Raw genomic sequence first — 27,618 nt, 5'->3', positions numbered from 1 at the left:
GGCAGAATGCTTCTGTGGAAGACTGCTCAGGGGCGGATCTTACACCTGCTTTTTGAGGTGTAGCAACAGCTCCACTCAGTGTGGCGGGTAGAGGGGTCAAGCCCCAATCCAGTAACGCCTCCTTCTGGGCATGGAGTGTGTTAACGTTTCCCTTGAACTCAGGGAAAGCAAACAGCAGTATTCAGCCTGCCCCTTTCATCCTCTGCCCTTCCCTTTGGCCCCTCCAATACACAGCCTTTCACAAGGGGAAATTACAGTCTGTCCCCAGCCGTAAGCTATCCCATCCTTTATAAAGCCATAGCCCCATGTCCTTGGATTTGACTGGCATTCTGTGTGTCTCTTGACACAAGCTTTCTTCTGGATTTCTGCATTCACCGCTGTTATTGTTTTCTCTACAAATGAAACCACGATTGTGTCCAAAATGGCAGGTAATATTAAAAGTAATTCTCTGCATAATAAAAATGACAGTAAGTAGCACATATATTATTTTTCAAAGGGAGCTGTGTCCTGTAAGGTGTATTACTCAAGGGATTTCTGCAGGCAAAGGACCCCCATGTTGTATTTTTCTCAGCAAGACGCGATCTGATACAGTGCATGGTGCTTCTGAATTTCATGCAATAGCTGGTTTGAAGTGTTTTCCTGTCTTCCTCCCTCACAGCCCTCCCACAATACTCACTAAGCAGAAAAGAAATCAGTAATATTTGCAGTAAGATGGTGTCTAATATAGGCACTATCCCAGCCCTTCCTTGCAGCAGCCTTCCAGGTATCACTGATGCAGAACAAAGGACATGTTATAATGTACAGTAGAACCTCAGAGTTAAGAACACCAGAGTTATGAACTGACCGGTGAACTGCACACCTCATTTAGAACTGGAAGTATGCAATCAGGCAGCAGTAGAGACCAAAAAAAAAATAATAATAAGGCAAATACAGTACAGTGTTAGTGTAAACTGCTAAAGAAAAGAGAGAGCAACATTTTTCTTCTGCATAGTAACGTTTCAAAACTTTATTAAGTCAATGTTCAGTTGTAAACTTTTGAAGGAAGACCCATAACGTTTTGTTCGGAGTTACGAACATTTCAGAGTTACAAACAACCCCCATTCCCAAGGTGTTCCTAATGCCGAGGCTCTACTGTACCACAAACACTAGTGTCAATCACCTGGGCCAGTTGTTTCTGCTGGTAATTAAACTAACACTAGTTTACTGCTGATCTTGCGAGGGGTAAGGTGGGGTGAGATAAGGAAACAGCTGTGTATCAGCCTCACTGGTTCAGAGCACTGCTGAAATGGGTCTGTTTCATTGTAATTTTGTTGTATTTAGCAAATATCTCAAGAAAATTCTGATCTGCAGGGAGCCTGGTTCATTTTCTACCACCAGCACCTCCTCCTCATGTGCTGCTTCTACTGGTGGTGCTTTGAAATTTCAAAATCAGCTCCCAGCAATCAGTGTTCTGTACTGATCTGTGTCTCAAAGGCATGGCCCGAGGTAGTCTGTTGCCAGTTGTAACAGGTTTCCATACACACTAATGTGTCTCCTTGACAATTCTCCCACCACCTTTTATATTTACCTCTCCCCACATTCAAAAGAATTGAAGCACTTGTACAAGAGCTAGGGGAAAGGTAAGTACAGGATGAGAAACAATGTATTTCCCTTTCCATTTTGTGATTAAAATAACCTAGAGGGAGCAGGGTCTGGTAGGTAGGTCACTAGGCTGAGAGGCAGCAGATCCTAGGTTCAATTCATGGCTCCATGACTGACCTGCTCTGGGATCTGGGTAAGTCTCATCACATCTCAGTGCTCTAGTTTTCCCTTCTTAGCTCTCCTTTGTTAAAGTGCTTTGAGAATCATGGACCCAAATTAAAAGTGATGGATTTGACCCATATATTTTCCTAATTATTATTTAAAAAAAAGCAAGGAAGCATGTCTGGCTAATGAACTCAATACAAACCTTTCCCACAGTTCAAGGTGCGAGGACAATTAGCCCTGTTATGTATGAAAATGTATCTTCCCTATATGCAGACAGGGTGATAAAAAGTCCGCAGTCCTCAAGAATCACAGCGGACCTTGAAGTGGTCTGTCTAGTTTAAAGCATGAAATGTAAAATAATTGAATGGTAAACAAGGCTTTTGTTCTTCTAGGTCCTCCAGCTCCACCTCAAGATATTACCATACAGGCTGGGTCCACACCAGCTACTTTACAGGTGTCCTGGAAACCACCAACCCTTACATCCGCAGGGACCTCCAACGGAGCAAATGTTACTGGCTATGGTGTTTATGCAAAAGGCCAAAGGGTAAGCTTTCTTTTGCTTGTTACAGTGGTCAGCAGCTATAGATGTGCAGTTAGCTTAACAGGTAAAGGCAGCAGTTCATGGTTTGCCGAGTTGTTCTGGGTTTCACTGTAGCTATTTTGTCACTTCATTATTTGCCTGGTTTGTAAGTTGGCTATGGAGTTCCTGTATGTAAACTCATCAGGAAGACATAGCTGTTCAGACAAGCCTAGCTGAAGTGTTACAGCTGATTGGTGCGAATCAATACAGCCCTGCAGTGCTGATTATTGCAGCCAACAGGCAACACTTTGCAAGAGCATAGGAAGCCTTTCATGGTGGCGATGGGAGGAAATGTCTTTTCACACTTTTAAGATGCATGTTTATATGTTCAGGTGGCAGAGGTGATCTTTCCAACAGCAGAGAACACCTTCGTGGAGCTAATGAGAATACGGAATGTAGAAGCTAAGGAAGTTACCGTGAGAACACTTTCTGCACAAGGGGAATCTGTGGACTCTTGCATTGCTGCCATTCCACCTGACCTATTGGTGCCTCCAATCCCTCACCCTCGGACTGCTCCCAAATCGAAGCCATTAGCAAGTGCCGGGGCCCCAGATACCAAAGATGAACATTTAGGTCCACGTTTAAAAATGGATGAGTCGTGGGAGCAGACTCGTTCAGCATCCCCCATTCATGGACACACATTGGAGCCTCCTGCCCCCAACTTTCAAAGCCCGCTTCAGGGAAGGAGGTCTCCCTCGCCTAATCGAATACTCCCTCAGCCGCAAGGCACACCCATCCCGAACACTGTTGCTAAAGCCATGGCGAGAGAAGCTGCCCAGCGGGTTGCAGAGAACAACAGGGTAAGGCAAGGTCTTTCCTACACCCTGTCATATAGAGTGGCTTGGTTGCAAATCATTTAGGGAGGAAAAAAGGGTTTTAAAAGGTAGATCACCTTTCATATTAAAGTTCCATTTATAAACACTTTATAAAGGGTTAATAACTGATTAATAAAAAGTTAATCAATTATTGTAGAGTCCATTAGGTTTGTAGGTTATTTAAGGGGGGGAAAGCAAATACAGTACAGTATTGTGTTAAAAGTAAACTGCTAAAGAAAAGAGAAAGCAACATTTTTCTTCTGCATAGTAAAGTTTCAAAACATTATCAAGTCAATGTTCAGTTGTAAACTTTTGAAGGAACAGCCATAATGTCTAATATGTCTCATAACTATGTCTAATAACAATCTATAATTCTGTCTACTGATGTGCTTACAAGCACCTAGAACATCATATCTGTACAGGGAATCTGATGTGAATGAAATCTATTAAATCTAAAGCTTACATAATTGATTAAAAAATTATTTTACCAAAAATAAATAATACATTAATATAATATAAACCGTGACCAGAATCTCAGACCAGATGTTGTTGAATGATACTCTGACCATAAACCATAGAGAGATATAGATGGGGGGGGGAGAGAGGGACCTCATCATCGTAGAGCCCCTGCCCCCCCAGACTCTGACTCTAACTCTGTACCAACCTGTCTGATAGACATTTGTCATTTGTACTCTTAAATATCTCCATTCTAAGAGATGGAAATTCTGCAACCTCCAGGCAGTTTATTCCACCTGTTTAACCACCCTGACAGTGGAACTTTTTCCTTTGTCCAACCTAAACCTGCTGCTTGCTGCTTTACCTCCATTGCTTCTTTGTCTGTCTCTAAGATACCTGAAAACTGCTATCATGTCCTCTCTCTCTCTCTTTCCCAAACAACAAAAACAATCTTTCTCTCATCCTTCATTCATCATTCATCAAGACCTCAGACCATTCTTCTTTCTTGCTCTCTCAATTTCTCACATCTTTCTTGAAATCAGAACTGGAAGAGACTGGACACACTACCCCAGTTGAGGCCTAGGCAGCGCAGAGAAGAAGAGAAGAATGACTCTCTGAACTCACACATACAATACACCAATCCATGCATCATCTGCTTTTTTTTTTTTTTTCATCACAGCATCACATATTGACTCATATTTAGCCTATAATCCTTTTAGATCCTAGATCCCCCTCCTTCCTAGACTGTCTAGACCCATTCTGTGTGTTTCTGTGTGTGTGGTTGTTCCTTGTTCCTTCCTTAGTTTTGTCTTTTTTTTTTACTTTTCTGTTTCCTATTTTTACATCTGTCCTTTTAGACAATTTTTTTTTGAATTCCTCAATTATCCCAAAAGCAGTTGCAATCCTTCCCAGTCAGTTCTAATTGCAGTCTCAAAGAGTTAAGCCTCAGGAACACACATCAAGAGCAGTCTGGTTGAATATAGCATCTAAGAGGGAGAGTAGTGAGAGGTGACGTTTCATAGCCCGTGTTACATTCTAAAAGTATAAACACCCACGCATGTAGGGTTTGTTACCTCATCACTGATGCATCAGACAACACCAGATGTGAATAGGTAGTGCAGAACATTGTGTTCCTGTCAGTGTGAAGGGATGATTCATTGCATTAGATACCAGCTGAAACTCTTTAACCCCAAAGGCTAGCAGATTTCTTTCACTAACCTGTCCCGTCCGATGTGGATCTCCATAAACTGCTGTTACTTTTGTGGGCAGAATTTGGCCCTTATGCAATAGCATCCCTGATGTAAACATCTAACCCCCCTCCCCCAAAAAAGGGCTGAATCAATGTGCTCATCTCGATGACCAATGAACCATGCAAACAAACCCTTGGAGAGTGAGATGAGACTGGCACCCTGTAGCTGTTGCTTTCACCTTGCCCTCAAATTAATCTGCCTGGCAGTCGCAGGGCATTGCCCAGTGCAGATGAACTAGACAGTCTCAAAAATAAACCCACCAAAAAGCATACCTGAAAACATTTGATCATTTCCTGTTTCCTACATGGGGCAATTTCCCAAGACCCCAGCTTTTAAAATGTCAGATGATACTCATATTTAATTAATTTATTTTGCTATTAATAGCCTTGCTTGAAATTCCTTGTGAGCTAATTAAATTAAGTTATTAGCATATGGGTATGCTCAGTCTAGGAATAACTGTGCATGACTGTCATGTTGTTCTTTATTTACTTGTTCTTTATAATGGTTTCTTTGTTTTCATGAATACTGTTAAATGATACAATGCTGCAGGGTCTTTGGGACAATCTATCCCCACAAATGCTTTAGGCAATTAAATAAGGCAGTTTCAGTGTTAAAGCAGTAATTAACAGCAGGAGAGTAAAGTGAAGATACATCATTTGGGGGAAAGGGCATACATTTGTGGATGAGATTTCAAAAACTATGGGCAGTCAGTGAGGCTGTTCTGCACAGCAGAGCTGCAAAAGAGAAGGCTGTCACCCCAGCAGTGGTGCAAGGGCAGACAGGAGGATGAGTGGAGTGATTGGGAAGAGGACAGAGAGAGACGTTCCCTGAGGTGGGATGGAACAGGTATTATAGGCCCCAGTTCTGCAAAGCACTTAAACGTATGCTTATGTCCATCTCTGTTCAGCAAAGCATTGAGGGATGTTTCATAGAAGTCAAAAGATGAACTTGTGCCTATCTGAGAAAAGTTGAACAAATGCTTACTTTTCAGATTTTTAAAGGTTTTTTTAGGCACCTCAGGTACCTGAATATCTTTAAAATCTGGACCTAAATGCTTTACTTAAACAGGGCCCTAACAACTAAGAGGGTAATTTAAAACTGCACACTGAAATGGGTGAGCAAACTAAGGCTCTGCTTCTGCAATGCTTATCCATGGGCATAACTTGGCCCACCAGAATAAAGTCCTGTAGACCTCAGTGGAACTACTCAGGTCCATAAAGTTAAGCATTTGTTTGCAGGATTGAGGCATAAGTCAACTTAGCCCATTGGTTCATATTAACACCAAATATTTTCTCTTATTTGACCTTATTTGACACAACCCTGTAAAAACCTATTAATGGTATGTTCTCTGGATACCTCATGCAACAAAAGAGACCTTTGAACGCTACAAAATGAATGCAACACGAGAAAAGCCACCTGGGCCAATACACATTGATTAGCCTCCTTTTTCTTGATTTGTTTGTCAAAACAAAAGTGCACAAACCTTATCTGATTGACAGCTGAGCTCAGCTCATGAGAATGAGATTCTGTCCTAAATTTAAATTCTTAAGGGTGTGGGGATCGGGGGGAGGGGGGGAGGGAGGGAGGGGAAGAAAACAAAAACACCAAACCCAGTTATATAATGACAAGCAAGTTTGGATGCCAATTGCATTACAGCTGATCCTTCTAAAAAGCAAATAGCAAATCGGAAAGAAGAGTCCAATGAGTTGGACGCAAGGATATGTATTAGGGGAACACAAGTGAGTCTATTTTGGATGGCTACTGGAATGAATGTAAGATAGATGGAGCAACAGTGATTAGCTAGAGAATGACTGCAGTGTAAGGGAAGGGGGCGGAGAACCTTTATTTAGTTTTTGCAAAATCACGGATCTACATTCCAAAACATGTTTAATTAGATTCATGTTTGGATTAGTAATTAGTAAATCTTTAAAGGTTCAATGCAGGAGACTATGCAAAAGTTCTGGGGCTAGATTCCCTCTGGGGTAATCCAGCTTCTGCCAGTAACACCTATGGTACATAGTCCTCAGTAGTGGAAATCCTCTTTGTACTGGGTGGCGGTGGTGTAAGCCGCTGAGCCCCCATGTACCTCTAACCAGAAAGCTGTATGGTGTGGACTAAGGAGGGCTTGTGGTCAGCAGGATCTAGTGATTGAGGGTAACATTCACCTTGATGCAGAGGATCAGCACAAGTGCTTATGCCTTCACAATAAGGAAGCTTTAGTGAGGTTTCGGTGGTGCACAGATATTGTGCTGGTCCTCTGCATAGGGGTGAATTTCACCATCTGTGCATTGCTGAGGTAATTTCTGCCAGTGGGACTCCTGTGGGATCCCCTGGAAGAGATTAAAAAAAGGATTTAATAGAAATTAAAAGAAGCCCACTCTGTTCTCCCGAGAGTGAGTGCCCTATGGATGCGAAGTCCTGTGCTTTTCAGGAAAGTGGCACATGCAAAAGGAGAAATTGGTCTCCACTTAGTCCTAACACACACAAGTTGAGGCACTGACTAGTAATGACCACAGTTAAATTCAGCAGCGGAACTCTGGTTTTATGTCTTCTCTGAAAGCACGGTGCCTTCAACATCATGTTGAGACATTTGTTTCAGTAATGACTCAAGGAAAGAGCTCTACCTACTGCATCCCCCACCCCATTTCCTGGAACATCTAGATGTTCTTTAGCGATTACCCATCCAAGTACCCACCCAGCCTACGCTGTGATGGGATTCTAGCACAAGGAGGTACATGCCAGTGAGTGAGACCAGTTAAAGGAACTAGAAGTTTATCATTTGAGTTTAAGCCATGGATATATTTAAATGTGCTCTTGAGGCATCTTAGAGGCAGCAGACCTGGAATCATTAACATCTCTTCGTTGGCTTGCTGGAAACAATGTAGGTGAAGGGGGTGCCCGCGTTTCTTTACCATGTTGGTGTTTTGTCAGATGGAGAGAAGGAGTGTGTTTAGCGAAAGGAGTAATATGGCGCATTATGCAAACTCAGATGAGGAGGAAGACGGCTACGATTCTCCCAGCATTAAAAGGAGAGGGGCTTCAGTCGACGATTTCCTAAAAGGCTCAGAGCTTGGAAAGCAGGTAATTAATGTGCCCTCGTTATAGTAATAAGGAGAGATGCAGGTCTGCAATATACTGATGTTCATGATGTTGTTCCCCATGTCAGGATGAATGTTGCCTTCACAGCCACATTTTGACATGGTGTGCAAACGGCCTTCCATTGTGTTGGCTTACAATGGCTTTGTTACATGTGAACTGAGGCAGGCAGGTGAATATACATCCTTTGTTTGGTCAAAACCTGCCTGACAACCCTGTTTTGATTCAGATTTTAAAACAGTATATGTACACAACTCCTTAAACATCATCCTTACATATATCTCACAAGGATTATGAGGACCAGTATGACATAAGCTTTTACTAGACCTCACTTGACCCTCTTAATATGAAAACAACATGTTGGGTATAGTGAGTTTGTCAGGCCTCTCAGGAGTTACTGTTATGGAACAGTGAACCCTTTTCCAGTTGGCTTTGAGGGGTTCTTAGGGTCACACCCAGTTAGGGTGACCAGATAGCAAATGTGAAAAAACAGGACACTTTTATTTTCAGAGGGGGCTATAGTTGCCCCTAACATCAGGACATATGATTACCCTACACCTATGTGCCAAAATACCCTACTCCTTTCCCCGAAAAAGTAACACTTTAAAGTTTCTCAGTTCAAAAGATGAATTCTGTTTCGTTCAGCTGTTCTGTGTTCATTAAATACAAATTGATTATTACCTGTTTATATTTCAGCTATATAAGAGAGGCACCTACTAGTAGCTTAATTGCTCATTTGAACTATTTATGAAAACTGAACAATTGCACTGCATAATTTGTTAGTAAAGAACCAATTTCTGCACTTTTTGTATGTAATTCTACTACATCCAGACCTAACCAGGAAGTTTAATAGGAGGTGTTTTTTACATAAGATTTTAGGCGTGATTGCGGTCAAATGTAGTTTTGAAAGAATCTAGTAGTTTATTTCACTATAAGGCAATCAATAGTTTGTTACCTTATTATAGTGAGGCTTTAATCTGTGTGTACCAATTCGTATTCTGAAGTTGATGCCATACTGTGCATTTATACCCAATTAAAAGCTTTTGGCATAGTCTCACTCGACGCATGCAATAGATAGAAAGAAAGAAATCAAAGCAGGCAACCACAAACACAGGTAAAAAGGATGTTGTTCAACAGTGGTGTTCTGTTGATACTAATGACTGCCATGGTCTATATTTCTGTAATTGTGTAACATAATATATGGATTTAAAAAAAATACATTTGTGATTATATAGATCACATCCCTTCCAAATCAAAACAGTCACTGGATCTGCCACAGACTTCCTGTGTGACTCTGAGCAAGGCAATTAGCATTTTTAAAGGCTAACTACCATTGAAATAAAAATATTCAAGGCTTACCCTCGACTACACTGCAACTACTCACTGCCTTAAAGTTAAGGATGTGCATGTGTTTGCAGGATGGGGGCCCAAAACACAATGATTTTTTAAAAGTCTGCTTAAATAGTTTGAGCTGCAGTATCTTGTTATGTGCCCATTAGATGCTTCAATATTTTGTAATGAATTAATCTATTACCAACACAGAATGTAATTGTACAATTATTGCTTACATAAATTTGAGCTAATTGCATTACATGTCTTAACAAGTTCTAACACCTCAGTTAGAAGGTTTTCATTAAATAATTGGTGGGTATTTAACAGACACCTCTGTTATTAAATCAACAGCAGATAAGCATTGGAGATCGTTTGAAAGATTCCTGCTATGTAGCTGTCCAGCTTTTCTCTGGCAATAACAACCTTTGATAATCTACACGATATTACAAACATGGCTCTCAGTTAGACAGTGCAGCCCCCAATGAACTCCCTTGTATTGTCTGGGGATAACTGAGAACGGGATTTGACTCACTGAAATTGGAAGTAAGATTCCATTGGAATGGCATGGGTGAAAGTGAGAGCACCAGACCGAATTCTGGGAGTCTTTCATTTCGTAAACTAACTGAAAGCATTAACTTTTATTCTTAAAATTACCCCCTCATGTAATACAGCTGAGGGAAACTGAAAACATTCATGGGTTTGATCCTATTTCCTTGGATAGCAACAGAGTGTTCATAAAGGACTGGAGCTCACAACCCTCAATAATAACAATCCTTAGCTTTTGACCACAAAGTATTTTACAGTGGAAAGTAAGTATCATTATCTGCATTTTACATAGGGGACATGGAGGCTTAGAGAGGAGAAGTAACTTGCCCAAAGTCACACAGTAGCTCAGCAGCAGAACCGTGAATAGAACTATGGTCTTCTGCCTCCCAGCAGCCTGATCTACTGGACCAAGCTGGCTCCCATAAGTAATGAAAGAAGAATCTTAGCATTAATGAACATCTCATACAGCTGAGGCACATTGTAGAGATACACACTGAGATCTCCAGAACTTCTCTTCTAGGAATCAAGAGAGTGCAAGTCTGCTGTAATATTTGGAGAGTGAACATATTTTCACTTCAGGGAAATTGCTTACTACAGACATTTCATTTCATTTCTGGAAGTTTACAGCAGTTTATTGATGTTAATACATTATGGAACTATAGGAATTGATTCTGGTCTACGAAGATTGTTTCTGCTGTAGTATTTATTCTGGGGAAATAGAGTAACTTCTGCTCCTTGACATTCTAGTATTTCAGTAATTTATTCTTTTTCTGATGCAAATAGGTTTGCTCCTGGAAATTGTCTCTACAGCATACAGTACAGCTCCCTTGGCATTGAAGGTGGGACTGAACTGTGTAGTTCACATTTGAATCTGAACATATCTAGACAGAAGGGTGTTTGGATCCTAGCCTCTGCTCTGGCCCATTATAGAAATGCAGGGTTAGATCCTTGTCTAGCGTAAATCAGTGTACACTGGAATACACCAGCTGAGGATCTGCCCCATGAAATTCGGATCTGGAGCCAAACTTCACATTTCAAGTATATTCAGACCTGGAATTTCTGGTTGGGCCTACCCTATCCTGAACTGATATGCTGTAGACTCAAACTGTATATAAAGAGCTGTACTTTTTTGCTGTCCGTATTTCGAGAATGGGAAGATTACACCAATAGAGTAGGAAGATGTGTTATCGGTTACATTGAGATTTGCATTTTAGTTTTTACACAGTGCACATGTGAGACTTTTGGGCCCATAATTTTTAAGTGGGCTTCAACTTAATCATTTGCACAAGCAGATGAAACTGCTTGCAGATCTGAAGCACCAGTGTGATTTTGTACAGAAAAGTAGATGCCTCATTTTAAAAATATACCTGGGGATGCAGAATCACAGTAATGTTTGGTTTGTTATCTGGACTGTGGATATAAATCATGACACTAGTAAAACAAAACAAGAATTTACCAAAGACAGTTAAATTTAACAGGAGCAATTCAATAAAATAGCTAATTTCTTCCGTCCGTTTCACCTAGTTGAAAACACAGACAACTTAATTTAGTGGAACTAATTCTAGAAGGACATTAAAATTCTATCAATTCTGCTCCCTAGATGCCTGAATAGAATGAGATCATTGACCTTCATCAGCCAATGAAGATTTACAATATAGAAACATTATGTAAGAACTAAATGGTGCTCTTGAAGAGTCACGTGAGGTTTACTGTTAGATATTGCAAACATCAGATATGACAACTAAGAGTAGCTGACGTGTGAATGGAATTCGCTATCTCAGTTAGAGCCTTCACCAGATGGTCAGCAAATCCACTGACACCTGCAGGGCCTCGGGTAAACCAAGGGGATTATTTAATCGGGGTCTCATGAGGTTTGTGTTTGGAGTGGAAGTGCAAGTGTAATGCTGGTTGGGTCATCTGTATGGACTGAATCCAGGATTTCTGGAACTTAGTGTGAGCAAGCTAATAAACCTCTATATTATCAAGCCACCTGAGGGCTACTGAGAGTTGCACCTGGTTAGTGTGGGTTACACAAGGTATTATTGCAATATTCAAGCTGCCAGTTGCTGCCTTGCCCCCATTTGTGGGGGCACTGTCACTTCAGATTTTAAACCTTGCAGCCTCTTTTCTTTTCTATCCCATCCAATAGCCGCACTACTGCCAGGGTGAGGAGTACCACACGGAGAGCAGTAGGGGCTCCGACTTATCCGATATCATGGAGGAAGATGAAGAAGAGCTGTACTCAGAAATGCAGCTGGAGGATGGAGGAAGAAGACGAGTCAGTGTAACATCACACAGCACACTCAAGGTAAGAGTGACAGAAAAAGGCGGCTTAAACTTCAGAGAAGGGCAAGGCAAATTCTTCCTTCCTTCCACGCACTTTTTTATTAGTCTGCTGTGGACGTTACAGTTCACAGTGGCCTACAGACTAGAACTGGGATGTATGCTGTTCATAATGTAAAGTTCCCCTTATGAAGTCCACTTAATACTCAATTCTCTGGTATTAGCCAAGAGCTTAACATATTGAAGACTGTCTTCGGGCTGTTATGCAATTATCTGTTTTGCTGCGCATTTGGGGGTGCTGCTGTGCTGCAGTATATTGGACGTGCATCCAGACCACTAGAGGTTTTCTGATGTGTGCGAGTGCATGTGTGCACATCCACCCATGTGTCTTTGAATTTAAATCTCCTGTGGACATCCTCTCCATATTACTGACCAGGTTTTTGAAACTACCCCTTGGGATCCTTCTAGTGCATGCTAGTAACGGATTTGGGGAGTTTTATTCAGTGCAATATGGATTCCCATAGTCATTAATCTTAGTGTCGCGATCATTAATGAGCTTCTGGTGGCAGAGGAGACAATGGCAAACATATGTCAGGAATGATGTCCCAAACACTGCATAGGAGGATTCATCCTACAAGGTGATTTTATTCATCTAATTAGAATACACACTGCAAACACTAAACTTTCGCAACATAGAATTTCTGTTTTCTGTAATATGACATATAGTAAACTGCTTCTTATGTGTATACTATTACCATGCTAAGATGCTTCTTCTTAACAAGCTATATGATTGAAACTATACAGAAACCTACAGGTCATTCTTCCCACAGCCAAAATGCCGTGTTACTAAAGAACGTGCTATACCCTTATGCAAAGCACATACACAGGGATATTGTAACCATTGCTATAACTGCTTCTATATATTTTATACACAGACTTAGGATTTTATGCAACTTATAAAAACATACTGTCTAGTACATTTTCAGAAAAAAAATCTTTCATTCTCCTGTTTAGTATCCTTGTAAAAGCTTGAAAATGAAATGGCTCTGACTGCCACTAGGCAAACACTGAATTATCCCTAGGCTTCTCTGGTTCTTTATGAATCAGTAGCATATTTACTACTACTTTTTACATCTGCATTAACGGTACTGTCAGCCCAACTCTGAACACATGGGCCAGATCCTCAGCTAGGGTAAATCCTCATAGCTATGTTAAAGTCAGTGGGTATATGCTGATTTAATGCAATCTGAGGATCTGCCCCAAGGTTCATTGTTAACATCTGTTGTTTGAATGGCTGTGCAGAAGCAGAATTTAATGTGAGAATGCCACATAAATTTAGGGCAGAGGGAGTAAGTTTAGAATTTGGAGGACACTCACTGCTGCATTTATAACTATATTGCTTTAAGTTTTAGACCAGGTTCTAGAACTAAAATACTTGACAGTGTCCCTGTTTTGCTAGATCCAATTCAGCTTTGCAGCTGCTGTAATTAAAAAAGAAACAAAAACACATCTGTTGAACTCTCAAATGCATATGCGATTTGCATTTGAAAGTACACCAACCCATGCACTTTGAGCTATGATTGCAGATAGCTGACATTCAGTATTTTCTGTACCAAGTTAATAGATACCCGCATGCAAAAGAAAAGTGTACAAGACACATGACTCACTTTACTGTGCAGTTATTATTCCCTTCAGTTGCTCTCCAGATAAAGGCTGATGTGTAAACTAGGAGATCCCAACTTGAATATCAGGTCGGCGCATCCATGAAATTTAAGGATGTTTGGAGTCTGATCAAAACTATTCCTAATTCATATTTATTTATATTTTTTCCATATTTATGGCACTTTTTCAAAAAAGCTCTGGGAACATGATAGACAATTAAAAAGTGTATTCAAAAATCATTCACATGAATACAGTAGAACCTCAGAGTTAGGAACACATTGGGAATGGAGGTTGTTCATAACTCTGAACAAAACATTACGGTTGTTCTTTCAAAAGTTTACAACTGAACATTGACTTCATACAGCTTTGAAACTTTACTATGCAGAAGAAAAATGCTGCTTTCCCTTTATTTTTTTAAGCAGTTTACGTTTAACACAGCTCTGTACTGTATTTGCTTTTTTTGGTCTCTACTGCCATCTTATTGTGTACTTCCGGCTCCAAATGATGAGTGTAGTTGACCGATCAGTTCATAGTTCTGGTGTTTGTAACTCTACGGTTCTACTGTAGTGTCAAAAATTAACTCTTTAAAAACTCCCTAGCCTTTGAAGAAAAATAAAGCAGAAGCCAGCTCAATCTGTCTGCTCAGAGTCAGCCTGAGCAACAGGCTTTGGAATGTCAGCAAACTCAGGCTCTCTTGGACCAAAAGGGAAGGAGAATTCCAAAGTCACTAAGAAGATCCTGCCCTTGCTGCCCACACGTATGAATCCAGGCACTGTCTGCTCAGAAGTCCCAAGCTGATTGCTGTCATTGGGGTAAAGCACAGAGAGGGGTGGTCTCCATGACCCAAATAGCTAAGGGCTCCAGAGATCAAAGCCAACACCTCTTTTCTCATTAATTTGGATAGCCCAGCATCTGCTTCAGAGTCCCAGAGAGACACATTTGCACAGGATCCTTCAATTACACTATTTTTCAATTTTTGTAAGCCTAATATAAAAGGTATCTTTTATTTCATTTATCTAAACTGTTCAGATTTTATCCAGTACATTGTAGTTCTTACTTACATCTGGTATGTACCAAGACTTATATTTGGGTCAAGTAACAGGTTGCTTGTCAAGTAAGAGTTTTATTAAGCAGATTTAGGATGATAGATCCAGTGTGGACCAATGACTGCAGGTAGCCCCCAGTTCTCAGTCTTTTTTGTGGAAGCCAAGCTTAAAGAGGGTGCAATTTTTATCAGGTTGTGGAGGGCACAAGAACTCCTGTTTTGACATTTACAGGGAGCCCTGTATGACTTCATATCCACCCTGAGTTTGCTGTCTTGAGGCAGGACGGCATTGTGGAGTTTCTTGTTAATCACCTAGGATGCTTTAACAGGTGCAAAGCAAGAGAGAAAACTGCTGTAGAAAGCGTTCCGAGATACGGTCCACGGACGAAAGCAATCCCAGCTTGGCATAGAACACTAAGCACTAGCACCATATTCTAACTTCACCTCCACTCTCACCACGGCTGAACTTGTATGCAGCTTTTATTGCTTTGTGTTGAATGCATGGGTTTATTCTTGTTAAAGCATCACAATATCAGCTGTGTTTGTACTGACCTCCCGTGTTCTATCTGACACCAAGCCAACTTAATCATGTCTTTATTTTCAGATTCCTGTTCAGAGCATGACATCCCCCTCACTGAATAAACTGCATGCCTTATGTTTGCCATTGCTCTAAAACTAATTCTGTCTTTATTTTTCTTTCCTCCTCCCCCTTTTCCCTCCCATTTTATTTTTATCACGCACTGTTTGTTCCCCACTTGTTTTTTAACATCACATATTGTTAAGGAATGCTCTAAGAATAGGACCACTGAAGCCGCTTTTTTGGAACAGCCTGATTTTTCACAGCAGATACACCACAGTAAAAAACTTTTCAGTATCCCAGAAGTAGCCGAAGAGGATGTTGAGTATTCTGAACTGTTGCACAAACAGGGTTTTGGTACGCCCTATAAAATGAAACCTATGGTAGCTAGATGCACTAGACCTCCTAGACCCTACAATCAAGACAAACAGCACAACTTCTGGTACCCAGCCAAGCACAGAATTTCAGGCATGGAGGATTTTGCTTCAGAAGACAAAGGATATAACTACAGTAGATCCTTAACGAGAAGCCCTGACAGCGGACTAGACTGTGGAAGTGAGGAAGAAGAATCTCGTTTTAATTTCAGAAATGCTTATGATTTGATTTCTGCCAATGTTGCGCCTGGCTGTTATGCAGAGACAGATAACTGTTCATGCAGAAAAAGCACAAGGCCATTGCTTGCTCGCAGGAAAACTTTAACCAGGCAAAGCAGCATTGAAGAAGACTTTGACGACCTGGGTCCTTCCTTTATAGAGCCCAGAAGTGAGGAGGCCAAGCCCAGTTATGAGAAAAAGTCTGAGACTCAAAAATGCAATAGAACAGATAATTTGACTAGCAAAGATGTTCAGCAAGTCTGGAAGATCAACTTACAAGTGAATGACTCTAGGGCAGCTGTTCCACATGCAGAGCCATCCCACAGAGATGCAGAAGACTCTCTGGTGTGTGAAATAAAACTTCCTTCTAACATCTGCCTGTCAAATCCATCTCTTTTCTTTCTTTTCTTTTCCTCTTCCCACTTCTTTTGATTTTTTTTCTTAAAATCCATCTTTGGGACCTATCTTCTGGTGGTTGTTTTATTTCTTTCCTCCCCACATGATTTTTTTATTTATTAATCTGCATTTTGCTTCACAAGCTTCTTTTGTATCATGCTGAAATCAGTTTAATTTGCTTTACAACAATGATTTTCCCACAGAACAAATTACAATAATGGCTGCTTTTGTTAAAGGACAACTGAATCTAAATTTTAATTAAGGGTTAGCTGAACTATAATTTTCCAAAAGTTTGTTTTTATCTTTAAAGTGACTATCAGAATATTGCTTTAAAAAGTAAAAATAAGTTTTATTTTTAATTGGAAAAAAAGAAAGCATTTCACGAATTTTTATTTTGATGGTCTGTCTTAAAGATTCCATTTTGTCATGTTGTTTTTGCTCTCCTCACTCCCAGATTTTCAGGAATTGCTCTTCATCTTCAGTCCTTCTCTCTGGGCAAGTACCAAGAAATATCTTCCCCCCCAGTGACAGTGACCAAGCAAGCTTCTTGGAGTCACAGGATTCATCGTGTTTCCATTCTCCACCTTCTTCCTGCACTGTCACTTCCTTGCCCTCTTTTTTAGACCATCTCTTCTTGCCTTTGAAGTTGCAGACTGCATCTCCAAATGAGATTGCAGACAAACAGCTTCTTCCAGAGGGACAAGCCAAGACCGTTCCACATCTTAATCCACAAGGGTGCCTCTGTGATCCTGCCTGTTTGCATTTCTGTATATTAGCCCACAAGAGAGCCTTCGTGAATTTGATCTTTAGGCCTCTCTGTTCCCAAAGAGAACTAAATACGTTTTTTAGCCTCTCATCTGCAACTGTCTCCAATCTAATGTCTTATGTAAGAGTAGATTCAGCTGCTGCTGTATGCCTAGCCCAGCAGTTTATTCTGAACTGATCATTTAAAAATTCTCCTATTAAAATTGGTGCCAAGGCTGCATTTAATCTCAGCTGTTGAAAGAGACACCCTGGAAAGCATTAAAATAATAACATTTCTTGCAAATTAGTGAACAGAAAGAGAACCAGCTGTGGTGTGAGGTGAAATTTGTATGAATCTCTTCTGCAAGGGTTAGTGACTTCTAAAAACCACAAAAGGCCTTTTGAGAGGAGCAGTGTTCTCAGAGACCCCAAGAGGAGAAGGACATATGCTGGTTAATGTGCTGCAAACTGTGCAAAACAATCTAGGTAAAAAACCTAAATGCACTGACCTGACCCCATCATATACTATCTTCACAGCTCTAGTGTGAGTGGTCTTAGTCCTCTTCAGGGAGAGTTAAAAGTGCTCTGAGCCAAGTTAGCAGCAACGACAAAGGCAAAAGAATGTTTCCAAAATTATTATTATTCTTTCTTTGTTCTAATGTGTGACTGCTATTTACAAAGGGTGCGTCATTTTTCAGGGAACCATTTTTCTTTTGCAGGTTTAGGAGGCATCAATAGAACTTTTCAGCTAACCTTTCAGTTAAAAACTACGTTTAGTTGCCTTTAGAGCTTATGCTTCTGAAAGTGATTGACATTATTAACATGCCTTTTTATGCACCCAGCTGTGTAACTTGCAAACCTGTTGTTTTTCTTTTTTAGCTTTTAGGGAATCCATCATCCACTGGACGACCTGACAGGGTGGAGCACACGGGTCGAAGGTTGTCTCATGCCAGTGCAGTCCCACAAAGGTCTCGACCAATGTTGGTCCCTTCCATTGGTTAGTTGGCCTGATTGGTGCATTTCTATTCTTTACAGCCGCAGAGCTGGGGGATTGGTAAAACAAACAAAGCCCAAAACCCTTTAACCGCAATTACTCTAAATCTTTTATATAAGATGAACTAAGAGTAAAACCAACTTTGTCTTAGGTTAAATATGAGCGTACTGGAGATTCTTTAAGGGTCTGAACCAAAACCTGCTGAAGTCAGTGGGAGTTTCTCCATTGACTCCAGTGAGCTTTGGATCACGATCTATGTTTTGGTTGACGATAGCTACAATTTAAAACCTACAGTAGACAATTCATTCTTTAAAATAAATTAAGGCATGGACATGCTATGAATATGATACCTAAAATAAGTGCACTCACTCATCTATCCATCCATCCATCATTCCATTCATCTACCATCACCTTCCATTCTCTTAACTACTTTTTGGAATTCAGCAAGGAAAATTGAGGTTATTAAATTAAATGAGCAAGTAAGACTGAAGTATGTCCATTAGATTTGCTTTTTATATTCAAGCCATCTCTGTTCGGGTTAAATCATGACCTAAAAATATATTTTGCCATGTGCAAGAAATTCCAAAAAGTACTGCAGATAAGATAATGGAATCAAGACACCAAGCACAAAAACACTTAAACCAAAACTTGCACACCACACAAACAACTAGGAACAGTCACGCAGAAACGCAAGAAACACAGGAGTGTAAATAGAGAACTGTAGACAATGTACAGAAATAAAATGTTCATGTGATGTAATTCCTCTGGTGCCTGTGCTTACATTAGATGATTCCTTATTAACAGTGTACACAGAAATCTAGAGAACTCAAGGCAACATTAAGCAGTTCTGTCCTGAAGCTTTATCTGTGAATGAGAAACTTTCCACGCAGAAAGCAACCTCATAGTGATACTTACTATAAAGCAATACAGGTTTTTTAATTGTTAAACATGAAAAGTTTTCTCCCAGTTCCTTCCATGGATACACAGCAGAATAACCATATAGGAAATTTAAACATAAGCCTTTTTGTGGTGTATAGCACCCTCTACAGATTTGTAAAGTTAGCAAGATTTTGCTCTCAAGAGGAAAACTAATGGATATTAGGGACACAATAATAATATATAACTGTGGATTTTTAAAAAATACAACTGTAATTCATAAAAGCATACTAAATGCTTTTAATAAGTATATGTAGAGAGCATGATTCTCCTCCCACTTACACTGCTACAAATCAGGAGTAACTTCACTCAAAGGAATTACTGGTGTTAAAAGAAAAAGAAGGTGTAAAGAGAGAATCAGGTCTAGAGAGTGCATATGCAAATATCAACCTGTAACTATTAGTTGAGCCAGATAATTATCAGCTGATAAACATTCTCAGTATAGGCTGGTGTTTGCTAGATCAGTGTCTCCCTTTTCTTTTTTGTAGCTTTTTTTTTCAAGAGTAAATATTGTTTTGGGGGAGGGGTGAATTCTGCCTGGAATACTTAAAATATATTGGTCATTTAAGATTTTCTTTTTATCACCTGTTAAAATGATTTAAGAACAAATAGTTGGGGGGTTGAAATAATGTTGGTTAAAGTAATCCTTTGGGTTTTCCTTTAACTCTGATTTTAATGGAAAGATGTGGATTGGGTGGGGATCTGATTAAATACAGGCCTTGCTTTCTCTAAACAAGGTTGGAACCCAAGGAACTATTAAATAATGACTTCACTGTTCTGTAGCTAAAGAGCAGCATTTTAGGAAGTAGATAAGAAGGAATTCATTTTTTATAATCCGTCCACATTCAAACTGATAATTAAACAGAGAACAAAATATAAGGCTCTAATCTGCTGTTTTAGTGTGAGTTCAAGAATGCATTAGTGTATTTTGCAGTAAGTACGCTCTGTGAATGCTTTTCTGGGGAAGTCACATTAGGATTGAATTACAATATTGTCTAACACTGATAAGACGTAACCCACAGTGAGTATTTTCAGCATCTAATGAAAGAATTACTTTCTGGTCTTCTGTGAAATAGATGAAAGACCCTATCCAGTATCATTCTTAATGTGATGTGGTTATGGTCCGGGATTCCTAACTGCCAACTTTTTTGATTGTATTGCCATGTTTAAACAAAGAGAACAGGTTTCTAATAGTGATCACAGGAACAGAACCAATGGGAAGCTGAGTTATCAGGCATGCAGTACACATTGCTCTCTTAACTCAGCAGGGCATTTAATAAAATCACCAGAACCGATTAGTTAGCTATTAAAAATGTAATTGGTGATACCCACAATGTAATAATTACCCACGTCAATAATGTACATCAATCAAGACAAGCGTTGGGTAAACATCACAAAGTAGTCATCCTCTGAAGGCTTGCTACAGAAAACAAGAGGATGGGGAATAGATCTACAGAGCAGATAAACAGACTGAATAAAGCCAATGTATCCGATCAAACCCTGTAACAGATCATTGTACCCACTTGATCACGCTGTTGTCACTCAGGCAAAGCTCCTATTGACTTCCAAGGGAGTTTTGCCTGAGTGAGGACTGAATAAAACAGATATTATGGTTCTCTCATCATAAAAAAAAAAGTTGGGCCAAATTCTAAACTTTTTATTGGAGCAAAACTCCCATTAACTGCAGTTAGTAGAGGTTTTATTCCATTAGGGCCAAAGAATGTGGGACTGCCTACATTTATCAGTATGGGTTTATTTACAGGGTCAGTTTTTATTCCCTTATAGAAATGTATTGAGCACTGCATATTTGCTCTGCATCACTAAAATGTTACTATTATTCTTAGGTCAGTAATATTGTTTTTACAAGGGTTTGACTGTTCATATGTTGTTCTCTCCTTGAAAATTAGCTTCAAGTCAATCAACAACACAGTTAAAATCTTATGGTGATAGCTGGAGTTTCCAGCTGTTAATTTGCCTGCATGATATAAAATGAAAAGAAGTCCATAAAAGTGATAAATCAACTCCAGAAGTAATAGTTAGCAGGAGGGAACTCTAAAATTGTGATACTTCTAGGATAAATATTTCCTGGGACACATCTTTATCCAAAAGGCACCCCAAATTTAAAATCATTTTAGATTATTTCCCTTTTAGATTACGAATATATTTCCATTAACATCTCCTTGGAAACAGAATATTTTCAACTTAATTCTGGTTTTAGATAATCTACTTCCAAAGCTAAAATGTATTTTACATTTTCCCCTTGACCTTGCAGAAGTGGGACATAGGATTACAACACTGATTGTTGTTATTTACTATTTGTGTTATCATAGTGCCTAGGAGCCCCAGGCATGGACCAGGATCCCATTGTACTAGGTGTTGTGCAAACACAGAACAAAAATACAGTTTCCTGCCCCACAGAACGCAAAGTCTGCATTTACCCTCCAGAAAGCCAGGCAAGTTTTAAAAAGCATGAAGGCAAGACCCTTTAAAAAGCAAACACCCCTTTCTGTGTGCCTGTAGAAGAATCACTGGAGAATCAGTCAGTAAAACTGCCACACATAGTTCTGCAGGTGGTTAGCCATCCTGCTCTAGCTGAGTCAGAAAAGAAGGTAGGCAAAGCCTGCCCTCAGGAGCCTCCACTGGGAAGACTATAAAGTATGTTTAATAGATCATTCCCTTTTTCTCCATAGAAATTACAATGGACAGTAACAGTGAAGGCGGTCGGTCTCGGTCAGGTAGTGAGGGAAATATTTCACCTGTAAAAGAAGAAGCTTATTATCGCAGCATTGATGGACACAAGAAATGGTCTCAGCAGCGTACCATGGCCTCTGACTATAGATACGGTATGCCGACCCTTCTTCATCCTTTCTGACACAAGACGCATTTAGAGCTGGGTGTTAATGAGTGCCATTTCTGTATGACAACATTGCATGCAATGCAGAATGCAAGGGAAGCTAACTCTTAAGTCCTCTCTGCCCTGCTTCCAGGTAAGTTTCTTCAGCTCAGCTCAGCTGTAAGGGAGGAAGAGCCCTTAGTCATCCACTGATAACTGTCATGCAACCAGCTTTCCATACTGAAACAAGTCAAAGCACAGTGCATTGCATGAACCTCTGTGAAGCTACGCCTTTATCCTCCATGGCTGTTTAACATCAATTAACATCTAATGTGTGCACCTTTGAACACTCATTGATCAAAAAGATCACCTTTCAACTTGATTCATAAATCTAGCACTAGACAGAGCCAAAATGGGGACGGTTCATCATCATCAAACCTTCCATAGTGAGAAGCAGCACTACTCAAGCTTCACTCCTAGTTTATTGGTTTGGCTTAGGGCTGATCTGAAGCCCCTGGGAGTCAATGGGTGCCTTGCCATTGACTTCACTGGGATTTGGATTAGACCTTCAGTGAAGGAAAAACTTAAATTTATTTTTAAAAGTATGTATACTCACTTGTATCACTACAAGTGCTAATTGACATATGTAAGGTAGTAATTGTCTCCCACCCATTATCGATTGTGTTTGCTGCTTCATCAACATAATTGCACAAAATTCTCAGCCTTTCATAGCTCATTACACAGTGAGTTAAAGTACTTAACCGTTCCCACCGAAAAGTGGCTTCGGCCAGGTCTGAAGCTGGGAGAAGCATTAAGTTTTGTGTTCAAATGAAGCAAAAAAGAAGCCAAAGTAAACATTTAAACAAATCAATAATAAAATGGTGTTCTTTGAGTAGATGCAGCCTTACCCCTCCCCTGGCTGTCTATAAGAGCAGCTGTCCCAACCCCCCTGTTCCTTTTCACCGCCCCTGGCTGGAGTCAGAATGCTGTGTGTCTTCACCTGACATGTCTGCTCTCAGTTTCCTGAGCCCTTTTCTTGTATGTAGCAGCAGTAGTACATTAGGTTTAGTTCAAATGTTAGTTTAGAGCTCAGGCAACGTCAATGGCATTTCTAAATGACATTCCTGTATGGAACAGCTGCAGGATGGCCAACTGATCCTCTCTGCATACGTGTGCAAACTACTGTGCCATCACGGCTGCATCCAGATCAGCTGCAAACTTCGGGAAGGCAGTCCTGCTGTCCTCCTTTAAATAGACTCTGTGCCCCGCCTCCTGCAAATACTGGAATACACGCCTGCATCTACTCAAAGAACTAAAAATGGTTACCTACCCATAATTGTTATTCTTCAAGATGTGATGCAGATGTATATTCCACAATCCACCCTCTGTCCCCTCGGCATCGGAGTCTGTATTTCTGATGTTCGGTGCAAAGGAACTGCGGGCGTTGGGGCAGCACAGCCTTTGTACAGCCAGGGGAAGGGCTAGGATTCAGGGTGTGAGCACCGCCCCATGGATACTGCTAGGCAAAGTTCTCCAGATATGGTGCCCAGGGTGTGCACACACCCACATGGAATACACATGAGCATCATGTCTCAAAGAAGAACAGTTACAGGTAGGTATCTGTTTTTTAGGTTTGAGAGCAAAAAGCTCTGAATATATAGAACCAGATCATCAATTGGTATAAATCAGCATAGCTCAGGGACCCCAGTGGAGCTATGCCAGTTTACATTAGCTGAAAATCTGGCCTACAGCAGCTAGTCAAGAGCCTCTGAGCAAACTATAACTAACTGGGCCTCTCACAAGATGTCTACTCTGATTGCCTGAAGCAGACGTGACCATTCTGAATCATCACCATTCCGGTTCAGAACTGTTTTGATAAAGTCTGTGCACAACTCATGCTTGTAACTAACTCCAACTGACTTCAGCTGGAGTTGGCTGCCAGTCCAAGAGATCATAATTTGACCTGTCTCACTTAAAAAACAGAATGCGCAATACTCAGAAGAAAAACCCTGTTTTGCATTTCCAGTCCATCTGACAGTGGGAATAAAACATCATTGCAACTGGGGGGAAATCCCCGTTGCCATTTGTCCATGTCCTATCCTTGTTCCACTTCCCTTTTGTGCTTTGTGCTTGTGTAAAGCTTCCTGGCTGGACTGTGTTTCCCACCCTTTGGCTGTTTTGCATTTCCTTATCCACCTTCTTTATAGTGTTCTGGACACAAGTTTCAGTACCCACCCCCTTGAAGCTGTGCACCCCTAAACTGACCTTTTTTTAATTACAGAAAATTGTTTAATAGAGTGATCTGGCATTGGGAGTAGGTAAAGAGAAGAGGGTCATCTTAAAAAAAGTTGTATACTAAATCCTTAATCAAACATTTAAATTATTTCAATAAATATATAATCTCTATGATGCAGATATCATTAAAACAGAAATATTGGGACTAAATATATAGATTTAACATATAAAGCAGGCCTTTAGGAAAAAAATTGATAATAGTGGAAGATCTGGAAGACTATGTGATGTAGCTAAAGGCCTTGATTCAGTAAAAACATTTAGGCAAGAGGCTGACTCCTGTTGAAGTCAATGGGACGTAAGCATATGCTTAAAGTTAAACGTGTGATGGGCCAAGATTTTCAGCAGTGATTTAGGTGGTCCGTGTTTTGGGTGCCCAACGTGACATATTTTGAAGGGACCTGGCTTTTACCATGCATTGGACAAAGGTATTGGTCCTGATAATTCCCAGTTCTGCACTGGGCTCTTTCACCTGCACAAAGTTCAATGCAGGATCAATGTCTTAATATATATATGGGTAATATGTGTTTGGCTTAAATGCAACCCTAGCTAACAGGTCTAGATGAATTACAACACAATTGTAGGCAAGAAACAAGTGTATAGGACTATAAACACATTTTGTTATTTTTGTAGTATTGGTTTAACCTTAGTCCCATTCACAGGAGGGTTGGGACCGTGTTAGCAATAACTTTGTTTAAACACCATTGTGGCTAGTCATGTCCTAGTGCCGTTCCTCTGACCAATGCAAGCACAGAGCTTGTCTACACAGTGCACTCGTCCGTGGTAGAGGGATGCAAATTCTAATGTGCACTAGTGGGCTGTGCCCTAACTGGCCTGTGTAGACCCTGCTGGAGCACATTATAAGTTCCCTAGTGCACGGTAATGTAGTCCCATTTCAAACAGAGATATAGGAACAAATTTCATACTTAAATTGAAACAAGTTGAAAAATTATTCTGACTTGCATTGCTGAATTTTTGCTCCTTCTGATCTTACTTTCACAGATGGATACTGTAGTCGGGACCATCTTTCTCCAGATATTTATGAAGAATCAGAAACAGATCCTGGCACAGAGGATATTTCTCCTCGAATATTTGTTGCTCTCTTCGACTATGATCCACTGACAATGTCCCCCAATCCTGATGCTGCAGAAGAAGAGCTACCATTTAAAGAAGGACAGATCATTAAGGTGGGAATCTAAAAAACAAAGCAAACCAAAGACCTGGTCTTGCAAACTGGTCTTCATGGGTCCATTCACACAAGAGTTTCTAGGACCTTTTCTTTAAAGCAACACACATTTACATATCACAGCGTTGAGAACTGCCGTATGCCTGGTACTGATGGTTAAAAAAATGAGATAGAGGGTAAAATTTTCAAAAGCACCTAAGTGATTTAGGTGCCTACATCCCATAATTTTTTCATAGCAGGCTCTGAAGTTACTTAGGCCTAGATCATCAAAGATGCTTAGGCAGTGCTCTGCTCACCATTGCAGTACCTACCCACTAGGTGGCCTACCGCTTGGTGTAATCAGCCCTGAGCTAGGCTCCCCATACAGTGCGTGGGAGAGTTAGGCACCTAAGAAAGGGATTCTCAGAAACCAGCAAGCTTAGTAGGGAGCCACCTACACTAGCCAAGAGCAAAATGTCCTGGAGAGGGTCAGGGCATAGGCGCCTATGCAGTTGACCTGCTCCACGTGGCTGATGATAGGGTTTCTCTCCTCTCCTGGAGTTAAGACACTGAAGCCGGGTCAGCTCTTTAAGTAGCAGCTGAAAAAATGTGGCTCCTGCTCATGCTTGACCTATGTTTCTGTATGCCCCCCATTGTCTTTGTGCAAGCGCTGTGATGTCCCCACTGCTATTGGTAGACTGCATCTGGCCCTCTTGCTGAGGGATCTGACAGATTTCTCTGTTTGCATATGTGTTAGATAGATATCTTCACCACATCACTAGTCTGTATGAGCCCTGCATTGCCAGTGGTCTGGGGCACTCTTAAGGCCTTTATGTTGCATTCCTTGCACACCCAAAACATCCACCCAGACGAGAAGGACATTGACTCACTTCCCAATGGAAGCTAATTGACATCCTACTTGTAAAAATTGTAACAATGGGTGGATCAGGCCCTATGTGTTTGTTTAGCAGATACAAAACACATGAATTACATTCTTGAAAACAAAATGAGTTAAAGCTATATAATTGTTAAAACACATATTGTGGAAAATCATGTAAATATATACAAAGTAAATCTCTTTCATAGACTTTAATAAGTAAACTCTAATAAGTTACTAAACTAGAGTTTAGTAAACTCTATTAAGTTCTCAAGCAGTGTTTTTCTTACTTTGCCTATCTATAAATTTCAATGATCGTTGATGGAAATATTTTTTGTCAGTTTATGTGCATGTATGGTGAAATCAATGTTTACTGACATTTATCATAAAAGTCTAATCCTCCAAGTCTACTAATATAAGCAAATGATTAAAATACTAGAGCAGAATGAATATCTTCACAAACAAAAGCAAGCACTTATATATTCCCATGGTTTTGGGGTAATCATATCCAATGCCAACTGAGGCAATAAGTAAAATGCTTAAGGTATAGAACATCACAATACTGTGCTTCACTATACTTAAGATATTTGTATCATGATCATCTTTTAAAATGTTTAACGGCCAACTGGGTGGTGGAAGTCACTATTCTTATGGTTTAAAGTACAGTTCCACTAGGCATGATAGTTACTTAGATAGTACTAGCCGTGGGAATTCATAAACTGCACAGATTTCCCAAATAGTCACATATAAAAATCATTGTTTTGCTGGTAAACTGAGGAGACTTGACCTGGAGTCACAGACAATAACTATGCCCTGGTCTACACTGAGTGTAGCTGAAGTCGACGTACTTAGATTGACTTACCATGGTGTCTTCACTGCGGTGAGTCTGTACTGATTAAAAAAATCAAATCCTTCCCAGCCTAATAATGTATTAGAAGGAGAGGTGGCACTCTAGACAATAATCTATAGATTATGTACATACAATTAATACAACTGAAATAGAATCATATTCTAGATAACTCCTAAGATTCAAGGCCGTCTTTTAACTAGTTTAAAAAAAAATCAATAGCATCTGCGGTCTTTGTACAGGAAAGATCTAAAATAAATCAGTCATTCAGTCTTAAAGACATCTTTAAGTAGTTCAGTCCTAGATTCAGTCTGTATTTGAATTTGTAACCATCTTTGTTATTTGATATCAACTGTATTTTTCACAAATGCAAAGAAAATAATGTTTTTAAGCTACATCATACAGTACTGAATTTTCAAATATTTTCACAAAGACAGTTTCTTACTGTTAGCTTCATTTCATTAGCTTTTGGTTAGTATCAAAGATGGGACAAACTGATTTAATTTGGATTCACCTGTTACTGGGAATGGGATTTTGGATACAGTTCTATTAT

The 27,618-nt window shown here is 40.1% G+C and overlaps 1 protein-coding gene across 1 annotated transcript in view; it reads left to right on the top strand.

Annotated features, from left to right (window-relative positions):
• The window catches only part of LOC120386491 (RIMS-binding protein 2-like), a 390,924-nt gene that overhangs the window by 350,953 nt on the left and 12,353 nt on the right, over positions 1–27,618 (top strand). The window contains exons 25-32 of the mRNA XM_039505876.1: positions 2,139–2,290; positions 2,659–3,126; positions 7,779–7,928; positions 11,971–12,129; positions 15,595–16,326; positions 18,001–18,118; positions 21,742–21,894; positions 25,179–25,363. Coding sequence (XP_039361810.1) covers positions 2,139–2,290; positions 2,659–3,126; positions 7,779–7,928; positions 11,971–12,129; positions 15,595–16,326; positions 18,001–18,118; positions 21,742–21,894; positions 25,179–25,363 — 2,117 coding nt within the window. The remainder of the gene's footprint in view (positions 1–2,138; positions 2,291–2,658; positions 3,127–7,778; positions 7,929–11,970; positions 12,130–15,594; positions 16,327–18,000; positions 18,119–21,741; positions 21,895–25,178; positions 25,364–27,618) is intronic.

Source organism: Mauremys reevesii, linkage group 18 (assembly GCF_016161935.1).
Source record: "Mauremys reevesii isolate NIE-2019 linkage group 18, ASM1616193v1, whole genome shotgun sequence".
Classification (NCBI taxonomy): Eukaryota; Metazoa; Chordata; order Testudines; family Geoemydidae; genus Mauremys; species Mauremys reevesii.
The sequence above is the reverse complement of the archived record's forward strand: the minus strand, read 5'-3'. Positions and strand labels throughout refer to the sequence as shown.